This window comes from Podarcis melisellensis, assembly GCF_964234715.1.
Source record: "Podarcis melisellensis genome assembly, chromosome: 2".
Classification (NCBI taxonomy): domain Eukaryota; kingdom Metazoa; phylum Chordata; class Lepidosauria; order Squamata; family Lacertidae; genus Podarcis; species Podarcis melisellensis.
This window is the reverse complement of record NC_138529.1, coordinates 43,499,832-43,512,250: the sequence shown is the minus strand read 5'-3', so window position 1 is coordinate 43,512,250 and position 12,419 is coordinate 43,499,832. Positions and strand designations below refer to the sequence as shown.

The 12,419-nt window shown below is 42.9% G+C and overlaps 2 protein-coding genes across 2 annotated transcripts in view; one reads left to right on the top strand and one right to left on the bottom strand.

The window, feature by feature from the left end:
- Positions 1-12,419, bottom strand: part of PTTG1 (PTTG1 regulator of sister chromatid separation, securin) — a 290,197-nt gene that overhangs the window by 189,028 nt on the left and 88,750 nt on the right. The window lies entirely within an intron of this gene.
- The window catches only part of ATP10B (ATPase phospholipid transporting 10B (putative)), a 57,927-nt gene that overhangs the window by 744 nt on the left and 44,764 nt on the right, over positions 1-12,419 (top strand). Inside the window, exon 2 of the mRNA XM_081899115.1 lies at positions 11,054-11,258. Coding sequence (XP_081755241.1) covers positions 11,054-11,258 — 205 coding nt within the window. The remainder of the gene's footprint in view (positions 1-11,053; positions 11,259-12,419) is intronic.

Here is a 12,419-nt window from a genome sequence, read left to right as displayed (position 1 = left end):
GATTCTGTAACATAATAATAGTGTGTTGGCGATGTGTTTATCCTGCTTTATTAGTTTGACAATGCTTTCCCAATAATATAGCAAAAGTGAGATAAAAAAAATGCCCAGAATGTTTGTGGTATGAAAAGTTATGGGAATTCAGCAGGAAGTTACAGGGTGTGTACATGGACTGGAAATGAAGCAGTATGACCCAATACTTTTGCTGGTACAAACAGCATTGAAATTGGGACCACTCCAATAGCATGATCAGCATAACTTACCATGAATGCACAATAGAAACTATATCTGGAGGGGACTGAAATGTCCCCCTGCACACTCAGACTTTTGCCAGAGAATTGTTGGTTAAAAATTGACCTGTGATTCAGAAACACAAACAACATTTCTAGTTTCAAAATAACTTGGAAGGAAAGTGTTCTTCTTAAGTATTTCTAGTGTTAGTAAAAGCAGTGCATTCAGTGAAAGGGGGCAAATTCAGAGACTGCCTGATAACAACGTGTTTCCTGGTTTCTGTGCATGATTGCTTTGTAAAATTCTAGTAATCTCATCTCTTATTTTAGGTAAAAGGGGAGAATTGTGGTTTTCATAAGGTGCTACAACCTTACACCTCAACCTTTTGAAAAATAATATTGTTAATTGTGTATGATGTATTGGAAAAATCTGAGTTGTTGAAATTGTTGTCAACCACATCACAGCAGCGATTTTTTGTAGTTCATTTCCTGGTTTCTTGGTCTATTCATTACTTTTATTGTACTATTCCAAAGATAACATGAGTGGAAACAGTAGCCCAGAGCAGGCATCATAGCTAAGCCATGCTTAGGCCAGGAAGGCCTTATGCTCAAATGTTTGCTTCTCTACCTTGCTTTACGTGCTCGAGTTTTCTCCCTTACTTCCTGGTGCTTTATAACCATAGCAAGGGCAGTATCCAACCAATGCATTCTGTCAGTACCATGATTTCTGCATTGTAGCTTCCTTCCTTCTCCTTTCCCCACATGCACCCTGCATCTTCCCCCAAATCTGTTCCAGGGATTTAGGGTACACACAATGGGAGGAGAGAGGGGAACGTTCCATTGTACAAGTAGAAATCCTTGCACTGACAGTATGTGTTGCCTACCCTTAAATTGGATACAATCCTTTCTCAATATATCCAAACAGGGCAAATGATATTTAATGCCCAAAATAATTTGTCTCCATACAGAACTGGAAACCACACTGTGAACTGGGTTTCCCGTTCTGGCTTGGAAGTGAACAATGGTTTACAGTAACCTAATTTGCCAACTTCAGACCAAATAACAAACCATGCTTATTGCAAATCAAGAAGTGAGTGAGAGAAGTGTCTCTTTTATGCCAGAGATCTACATTATCCATCACCACATTAGAACTCCATCAGAAATATGAAAACAGAACTGTCTTCCTGAAAGAAATTCTGTTCTTTCACATCTTCAAGCTACTAAAAGATTAAGGAAGATTGCAACTCATATTTGTCCCACCTACAAGGGTAGTAAAACTTCAGTTTAGATTGTCTCAAAACAAGCATGAATGATCTCTAGCTATTTGCCCTGCAAGAATTTTCTGCTGTGTATCCAGTGTCTGATTGTGGCACAGTGTGGTCAGGATTAAGTGGGAAGATCTGTCTTTAGAATTGGTCAGTCTGATATCTTGTGAACAGTAGGAGGCAATGCTCCCTGTGAAACATGAGGGTGAAAAGAAAAAGATAAAATTAAACACCTTCCATCTGCATTAGAAATTTCAGCATAGTTTCTATGGTAAGGTATGAAACTTAAGAGGCTGTGTGATTTGATGGGCTGTGTGATTCTTAATGACTGAGGAGTGTCATTCACCTCTGGAAAACTACACTGAAACATTTATTGCACATGTCTGGATTGATTGCCCTCCCATTACCTCTTAAAAAAAATAATCTAGGCCTACCTGCCTTATAATAGGACTATAGTCTTCTATAGGGCTGTGCACTGGGTTCAGGCAAGGGCCAATGCCTGGGCAGAATCAAGGTGATTCTGGGGAGTCTGGGTGTTGCTCAGGTTGGGTTGAGACACCCAGAGAAATGCAATGTTCCATCTTGTCCCCCTTGCTACTTAACATCTGTCTGAAGCTGCTGGGAGCTGCCATCATGAGCTTTGGAGTAAAGTATGCAGGTGACCCCCAGCTCTGTCTCTCTGTTCCATTGGAATTGGGAAATGTGGTTGAACTATTAGACTGCTCAGAGGCAGTGAAAAGACAGAAGTGTTGTGCATCCCAAATTCTCATGTTCAGGAGGTGGGGAGAATTCAACACTGTTACAGGAGACTCAGATTGCTTCGGGAGCTAGAAGTTCTTTTCTCCCCCACCTCTGGTTTGTTCACCATCTACAGCCCCATTTGGACAGAAATGACTTAACCACTGGACTCCATACTCGAGTAACTTCCACGTTGGGTTGTTGCAGTGTCCACTATGTGGTGCTACCCTTCTTCATTATACAGTTTTCAGTGAATGGTGAAGACACACCTTTTTATTCCAGATGTTCACACCTAAGATGTATATTTTAGGACCCACTCGATTTTTGTGATTGTAAACTGCTGTTAAACCATTTTTTAATATGGTATTTTAAATTGTGGCAATCCACCTTGGGACCTCAGAGTGAAGCACAGCTAAATAACAAAAATACCATTTTGGAGGCAGAAACTGAGTCTCTTTAAAGTTAACCTAGCTACATGGGAGCCATTTTCCCATTACTGTGGTTAGGGTAGCATTTGAATAACTCATCCTGGGTGGACAAGGGCCAATAGTGTGCTTCTTCTACCCTAAATGAATTGATAGCTCCCCTCTCCTAGCACCGCACACAAATCTTATGTTTGTGACTCTGTTTTTGGCCCCTAATGTGCATGTGGTTGGGCCATGGAGAGCAATTCCACTCAGCTAGGGTAGCATTTAAGGGGCCTGATAGCCATACAAAGGAAATGGGGGCTTATTGTGTGGTATATCAGTCTCAGCAATTTCAGTACATAAGAGGCGATTGGGCTTCTATGTGACTAGTTAACACGCCTTCCTTCTATAACCCCTCTTCCTTTCATTCCCAATTTCTTTATTTGTATTCTGCTCAAGAATTTTCTACTGACTCCCCTAATTTTTCAGACATAGCATTTCCCTCTTCTCTTCTAAACTCTTGTTCCTTTCAACCATTTCTTGCAAGGGGGAAATAAAGGTCTGGATCTTTCCCTTTGCGGAAATCACACCGCTTATTTTATAGCATAAATTGGTTTGCATTTTGTTTGTTCTTCCTTATATCTATATTCCTTTTGTTTGCATAACAAAGAAGGCTAGGAAACATATTCTGACCTTTGATCACCGAATGCCAAAGTGCCACTGGTGCCTGAAAAAGAAAGAAGGAACAGGGGAGGGCAACTTCCGTGTTTGATCCTGACGGCACTTAGTGACCTTGCAGCTTCGGCAGGTCACTGTAGGATGCTTTTCTGCAAGACAGCCCCTCCTTGAAGGCCCTAGAGTATCAGAAGCCCACCCCACAGCAACTTGGGCCAGGGCTTTCAGTGTGGCTGCCCCCGTTTTTGTGGGACAGCGTTCCTGTTGAGATGCAACAGGTGCTCCCTGTTTTTAATTTCTGGAAATAATTAAAGGCATCTTTGGTTCAACAGGCTGGAGGACAGAGAGGGAGGGAGGGAGGGAGGGAGTAGGTCTCTGCCTTGGTTGTTTATATGTGTAGGGTGGGATTTAGCATCTCACTATGACAAACACTTCGAATGTACAAGCATTTTAACTTGCCATGTGAAATGATACCGCCTCTCTTCCTCCCACACACTGTTCCAAGGATTCTCCCGCCCCACCCAAGCCAATTTCAGGGTGTGCATGGGGGAAGGACAGGGAAGAAAGTCTCATTGCACAAGCAGCTGTCTTTCTGCAGGGTTTCTGCTGATGAGGCTCTCTGGTGAACCATAGAATCATGGAGTTGGAAGGGCCCCTGTGGATCATCTAGTCCCACCAATGCTTTTTAAATCTATCTTGATTTTTATGTTGCTTTAAAACCTATTTTAGTTGTTTTTATTGCATTGTTATAAATGCCTTGAGACTTCAGTGAAGGTTGATTCATAGATTAATATTAATAAGAGAACAGGAGTATATCAGAAAGGCCTCTTTTGTCTTTCATCAACTAACACAGCTCTACAAAATCCTCCCTCCCCCAGAAAAAATAATAATATTGAGACTTTGTCCTCAAGAAAGCTATTTGCCTTCCCAGCTGAACTGTATCCTGGGATTATCGTTTAAGCAATAGTCATTTTTATGTGGTACAGTTTTCCTGGTTTTCTTGAAAAACAGCTACTTCAGGGCTATGCCCCTGTACCACTTTTCAAACTAACTTAATATAAATTGCAAATTGAATGGTATCAATATATACTGAGGCAGTTTTATGAATGTACACTGTGTATCTTATGGGGCATATTTGTGATGCCGTGCGTTGTACCGATTTGCAGCTGTAGCCTGAGGATAAGTTGCTGCAAGTTGTCTGGACTTGCTTTTAAAATCTCTCAGTGCTTTAGGTTTTCTCTCTCTCTCTCTCTGCGCACGCATGTGTGTGTGTGTGTGTGTGTGTGTGTATCTGTGATCATAGATAGAAATGAGTGCTTTCTGTGCAGCACACTGACTTGGGTGAAGAATTGAACTTTCATTGGGTTATGTTTTTTGTTTCCAACAGTGAGGTGGGTTAGGCTGACATGATGTGTTAACCTGAAGCCAATATGTGCAGTCAATGGAAGCAGTGTGTGACTGCATGCATGAGAGAAACAGAAATGGATGTGTACTTGAAGCTCATTTGGTGGTCTAGAGCAAGTCACTGGCCCAAGTTCAGACACGACATACTAATACACCATCCTCTTTAAAACCAAAAATAAGTGATGTTTTGCACACTTCTTACCTTCTTGTACACACCATAATAGAAAGCTTCTAGGCTGTGTTAAACTACTGTATAGGAAACTACACAAATGTGGTTAATTTCTGACTACAAACAAGGATATTAAGCAAGGTTCTGATCCATGTTTTTTATCCTGGGGTAGCATGAGTTAGATTCTGGCTCATGGTTCCCCAAGGACATGCTCTACGGGGAGCTGGCTTCCAGCACCAGGCCAGTTGGCAAACCAACTCTGCGTAACAAAGATGTCTGCAAACATGACATGAAAGCTGGCAATATCATGTGGGAATCCCTTGCAGACAACCACAGTGCCTGGAGTCAGGCAGTCAAGTCATGTATCCATAGCAGTGTCCAGAGGAGGAATGACTACTGGGAGGAGTGAAGAGAGAAGAAATGCCATGGTGCATCTGCAGCAACACACCTGGATGCTTTCATCTGCCCCAGGTGCAGCAAAGCATGTCTCACCTGCAGCAGTCTCTACAGCCACAGCAGGCACTGCAACCTTCCAACAGCTTGACCTCACCCACAAAGGTGCATTCCTCCATTGACTCCCAAGACAGATGCCAGTGCCCATTCACAGAAAGTCAATTTACCCAGCTCCATATTTGCATGCCTTTTAATCCCTTGGGAGGGCATGAGGCTCCCTCACAGCACCACCAAATGGTGGCTTCTGTGTCACAGAATGTAACAGCTTTGAGTCTAACCAAAGCCTCCACTCCTAAACCATTCCCAACAGATGCCCATCCATTCTGGAAACATCTCATGAAGTTTCACCCTGTCAGACATTATGTTGGAGGCACAAGGCTATGCAGCCTAGCCCATCTGTTCCTGACTTCGCTGCATTAAATGGCAAGGTCTGAAGGGGCCTTGAAAGCACATTCACTTGAAAATGCTGACAAGCCCTTGGTGAGATCTGGAAAGCTCTGTGATCAGGGTTCCTGAACGCAGGGAGGAACCCTGTAAGCAAGTTCGGTGGTGGAGGGGCAGAGACCGAACACACAGGCCCTTGCATCTGGCATGCTCTTGGACAAATGAACGGCTCGTCTGTTTCATTGCAGAGCTGTTCCGACGGGATTTATTCTAATGTTTAACCTCAAGCATTGGCTTGTCAGCAGGAAGCATCTCCAGCATGGTGAGCTATCTTGGCTCACGCTCCAAGCTTGTAGCTAGTTTTTACAGCACTGCCACTCCAAGTGTGAGGCGAGTTGTCACAGGGCACTAGGAGTTGCTTTGGAGAAGAGTGTCTCGCTCTCCTGATCTCTTGATCATCTTCACTGGTCTGAGCGACTTGCACAGCACGGCTTCCATTGAGCAATGGCTAACCAGAGCTGAGTCCTAAAGGGAGAAGGTACTTCACATAATGATAATAACAGACATGCTGCGACATTCAAATCACTCCAGGCAATGAATTAATTTAGCTGTTTTCATTTATCAGCAAGAGAGCCTCGTACTTTTTCTTTCCCTGGCAGAAAAGCAGGTGGAAATAATGTGCTGTTCCCCAGACAGAGGCAGCAGGTGCCTCTTTCATCAAGAACCATGACACACCCTCTGCTTCTATTGCTATGCCTAAAGTGGGTCAGAGAAAATCCTCCCTCCCCACAACCAACTCCCGACAGACAATGTTTAAACATGCTTCTGTATAAGATATTCCCCTCCCTATTTTCATGATTAAAATACTTTTGAAAACCTCGTTTTGAACGTCTGACATTGCTCTCAGCACAGCAGGAAAGAACCGTATTGGCACAACAGTACAGTGTAGGAGTTGTGCATTGGTGCTGGCAGACGGGTGCAGCCAGTGTATGGAGTCCAGATCTCAAGGCAGCCTACTTGGTCCTGCAGTTTCCACCCATTGTGTTTCTTACTCACCTGGAATAAGGTGACAGTGAGTTTGGGAGACCACATTCACATGCCCACAAGGTCTACTGTAATGGGCTGGAGATTCCAAGGGATCCAACCTTTTTTTGAGAGAGAGAGAGAGGTGAAAACATGGCTCCGAGTTGTGAACTAATTGGGTTCTGGAGCACACTTGGAGTTCCCTTTATTCTTAAACCCAGGTTTATTTATTTATTATTTGTGGTGTGGTGTGGTGGTTAAGTGCGGTAAACTCGTAATCTGGTGAACTGGGTTCGCGTCTCTGCTCCTCCACATGCAGCTGCTGGGTGACCTTGGGCCAGTCACACTTCTTTGAAGTCTCTCAGCCCCACTCACCTCACAGAGTGTTTGTTGTGGGGAAGGAAGGGAAAGCAGAATGTTAGCCGCTTTGAGACTCCTTCGGGTAGTGATAAAGTGGGATATCAAATCCAAACTCTTTTTCTTCTTCTTTATTTATTTATTTATACATACCCCGCCCATCTGGCCGGGTTTCCCCAGCCACTCTGGGTGGCTCCCAACAGAATATTAAAAACACAGCAAAACATCAAACATTAAAAACTTCCCTAAACAGGGCTGCCTTCAGATGTCTTCTAAAAGTCAGATAGTTGTTTATTTCCTTGACATCTGGTGGAAGGGCATTCCACAGGGCGGCCACCACTACCAAGAAGACCCTCTGCCTGGATCCCTGTAACCTCACTTCTTGCAGTGAGGGAACCACCAGAAGGCCCTCGGAGCTGGACCTCCAGGATGAAGAACTAGTTCTTACATTATACTGCCACAAATCATATGGGCTCTGCCCACACTACAATTAGCAGATGGAGGTAGACCTTCTGCAACACTTAGCAATATTCCAGTGCCTTCCTGTAAGTACAGTGGAACTCCTCAGCATTTAGCTGGTAGTTTTTGGATCTGTATAGAACCATCTGAAGCACCTGCATGGACCTATGCTGGCACTCAGAAATGATCTATGAAGTGTGTGCAAAGAGTGCTTTCCTAACTCTCCTGCTAAAAGACTCCCCAAAGGACCTGGGATCCAGTTCACTACCTTCCAGGCACTTCTGCACGTTAATGCCATCACCTTCTGCCAGTACCTGCGGCCCTCTAGATGTTTTGGCCTACAACTCCCATGATCCCTAGCTAACAGGACCAGTAGTCACGGATGATGGGAACTGTAGTCCAAAACATCTGGAGGGCCAAAGATTGGGGATGCTTGATCTAGTGTAACAGTGTTTTTAAAGAGCAAATCCTAAACACAAATATGTATGTCTATTATGACTGAGAATGGTCTCTAGGATAAGATCTGAGAAATCCCTGCTGTGCAAAATTACTCACAGCCAGTGGAGACTAGAAGTGGAAGACAAGATCTGGCCAGCAGACCAGATGTGAAACTCCCCTGTGCTCTGCAGACCACTTTTGCAGTTGGGCACATCCACCCACTTGTCAGTTCCCTAATATCACCATGATCTCAGGTGCTGGAGATTCCTCACTTGTGTGAATTCAAGCTACATCTGTGAAGGAAGACACAGTGCAGCTCAAGCTGTAGTTGTCAAAGAGTAGGGAGCACACTTAACAGTTCTTCCTTTTAGTCACAGATTGACATTTCAAGCCATGGTTCGCACTTTCCCACACCAGGTGAAGGTGCGTGGGTTGCTTCTTTGGTGGGGGGGAACAGCAGGATAGAAATGTAATCATAAATACAGTGGTACCTTGGGTTAAGTACTTAATTCATTCCGGAGGTCCGTACTTAACCTGAAATTGTTCTTAACCTGAAGCACCACTTTAGCTAATGGGGCCTCCTGCTGCCGCTGCACCGCCAGAGCACGATTTCTGTTCTCATCCTGAAGCAAAGTCCTAACCCGAGGTACTATATCTGGGTAGCGGAGTCTGTAACCTGAAGCGTATGTAACCTGAGGTACCACTGTAAAATGACAGTAAATAGATTGGGTCTGGCAAGTCTAATTAGGAGATTCCCCACCCCTGGTGTAGAGAGAACATTGAGTTAGATGGACTAATCATCTGACTCGATACAAGGCAGCTCTATATTCCTGTGTTCCTCTGCCTCTATGGGAGGAATTTAACACTACATAAGTAAACTCTCATTCAACAGGATGTCGCCTTCCTCTTCTCGTTGCTGCAGCCCCCATGCACCCCAAAAATCTGCCCTTGAACCAGATTTTGGGCACATGGGGAGGCTACAGGGGGAAAGAAGGGAAGGTAGAGTCCCGTTCAGTCAGTTCCTTTGCACCCAGGCAACTTGCTTGGAATGCAACACTTTGTTGTCATTACTGTATCCAAGACTTTCAAGTATGCCAAGCAAAGTGGAAACATTTTTCTTCCCGAAGTGCAATACTTCACATTTGTCTTCATTGTATCGATTGCAGGCTAACTCTCGTATTTATCAAGATCATTTGAGTCTCTAATCCTATCTTTTAAAGCATTTACGATCCTTCATCACAGTTCTGTTTTCCAAACAAATACGCATTTTGTTCTCTGTCCATGTTCTTGATGGAAATATTGATTCAGTGCAATCTATTCCCTTTTCAGCAGACGTCAGAGTCATAACCACTATGTCTGTGATCACCAACTTTAATTTATTTCCTGTTACAAATTCCCAGCTTAGGGACATAGATTGTGAACAAGTTCTGAACACAAAATGGAAGATTAAAGAAAGAGACCAGGCCGTGGAGAAAGATACCTGCCACAGTACCTCTAAAATACCTCAGAATTGTTTGAAATGCGGCTTTTAGGCAGTACTAAGTACCTGTTCCAATCACCCCATAGCTGTTTGGGTAACCAAGTGGGAGAGGCTCTGCAGAAGCCTTTTTCACATGAATCAATTCCTAGCAGGTAGCAGATTCTTAAGGAAAGCAGCCCTGAGTGCTCTCTGGAAGGACAGAGCCTGAAGCTGAGGCTCCAACACTTTGGCCACCTCATGAGAAGAGAAGACTCCCTGGAAAAGACCCTGAAGTTGGGAAAGATTGAAGGCACAAGGAGAAGGGGACGACAGAGGATGAGATGGTTGGACAATGTTCTCAAAGCTACCAGCATGAGTTTGACCAAACTGTGGGAGGCAGTGGAAGACAGGAGTGCCTGGTGTGCTCTGGTCCATGGGGTCACGAAGAGTCAGACACGACTAAACAATTAAACAACAATTGCGAATCTATGAAGACTTCTACAGTGCATCATTGTTGGGGGTGCCTTTGAAGGCTACTCAGAAGCTTCACTTGCTTGAAAACACAACAGCCAAATAATTGACTAGGATTAAACATATGGAATCTACCGGTATCTTGTTGGTATTAAACATCTTCCCTGGTTTCTTATATTCTTCCAAGTACAATTGAAAGTGCTGACATTGACCTGTAAAGTTATATAAAGCTGAATATCAGAATATCCCAAAGGCTGGTGTTCCCATACAAATCTGCCCATTCATTAAAATAATCATTGATGGCCCTTCAGGGATTAGTCAAGTAGTGACAGGAAAGAGGGATTTTTCTGTTGCACTTATGGAACAATTATAGAACACCCTCTTCAAAGGTGCTCATCTATCACCTGCTATCATGGATTTTGGCCAAATAATTCAAGAGTTTTTAAAACAAATATACATTATTATTATATGCCTGTGATCAATAAGTAAAACATTTGGCTTTAACTAGGGATGGGTGAATATGCCAATTTCAGGTTCCCTCAGTTTGTCATTTTCCTAATGTTAAATTCAGTTCTCCTCATTTCTGCAGCAATTTTTTAAAAAAAATATTCATGAAAATTCATCATCCTTCACCATAAAGTTCCAGGACAAAAAGAACATAAAGTTACAGCAATTTAAAAACACAATATTAAAAGGTGTTCATAAAATCACAGTCACAAGGAAGTACACACATTTTTTTGTATGTAATTTTAACTAACATGCACATTTTGCACTCAATTTCCCCTAACAAAGTGAATTGTTGTATGTTAGTTTCACTAGTATATGTATAGATATGCACACTTTCCCCTAGTAGGTGCGTTTTGGTACACACTGGAGGCCTGCATCATAAAATTCAGAGATATGCAAATTTCAAGGGATATTTATACTCCAGTTCACATATTGCTCTGAGAAATGTCAGTTACAAAATTTCTCATAAAAATGCAAATAAAAATAAAAATGAATTTGTTCCTCATTCTGTTTGAACCACTTCACCAGCCACTGCTGTACCACAAAGAAAAGAGACGCTCTGTGACTTGATGGACCTGTCACAGGCCATTCAGCTGTGGTGTCTTTTCTCATAACAGGAAGAAAAAAGCCTACATTGAGACATGCTGGGAAGAGGTACGAGTGGGAGACTTTGTGCAGCTGCAATGTAATGAGACTGTCCCTGCGGACATCCTGCTGCTCCACACCTCTGATCAGAAGGGGATCTGTCACTTAGAGACATCAAATCTTGATGGCGAGACGAACCTTAAGCAAAGACAAGTTGTGAAAGGATTCTTTAATCAGGTATGCCTGGAAGCGACTTTTGCAACTTGTCTTCCCTCTGTTCTTTTAGTGGCACCTTGGTATGCAAATAAATTTAAGACAGAAGCACAGAACTGTCCAGCTGGAGGGAATCTTTAGCAGGATAACTTCTGGCAAACCCATCTGGCAAAATGTGCTTTGATTAGCTTACACAAGACCATTTCCACAACTGCCACCATGTTAGCTTCAGGTGCTAGATCAAATGTGACTCGGAGCTTTTGTGTGGCAAAGTGGTCTGAAGAGATGTCATGTGAACCAGCCTCAAGCCTTTGGTACTGAATTACTGTGTTTGGAAGTTAGGGCAGAGAGATGGTTACTGTTTATAAAATAGTGGCTGCTACACTTTGAATTCTAACACTATAGTAATCCCATATATAATATACACAGGTAGGTGCCTCTCCAAAGCTATATAACTACAGCAGTGAGAGTGCCTTAATCCAGGCTGGCACAGCCAGTGGAATGCCAGCCATTTTGTGTGGCACTTAACAAATCCCTCATTGATGCAGGCAAGAAGCATGGCAGAGCAGTGAAATGAAGGTGGGCCAAGCAGATATAAAATCAGCAGGTTTACATTGTAATGCAAAAAGAAATGGTCTTCTATTCCGGGAGATCGGAATCACATAGTAACTCAAAGAGATAGAGGAAAGAGGCTTTCAAAATCTGAGAGGGAGACATTTGATTGTTCTGAAAATGAAATTTGGACATGCTAGGGAATAGAAACTCAAGCTGGTAAAGTTAAGGTGTCCAAACCTTAGAAATCTGGCCCAATTCAATGTGCTAGTACTAGCATATAAAGTGTTAAATAATTTGGACCTGAGTACTTTCCCCAATATCAGCCATCTCAGACCTTATGTTTGGCAGATGAGGCCTTGTTGGTGGTGTTCATGCATTCAGAATCACATTATTTTCTTTGCTACTCATTCTTTAAGGAAGATAGTTGTGTGTGTGCAGCCACAAATACATTCGATGCTACATTTTACAACACTGTATAATTGATGTCTAAGCAATGTTTTTATATAGAAATACGCACACATAAATACATAGGCCTGAAAAAAAACATACATTATAACTGGGTTCAAAATTAGAACACATTTCAACCTGACAGGTTAATAACAAATATTGGGCTCACTGTAAATTACAGTG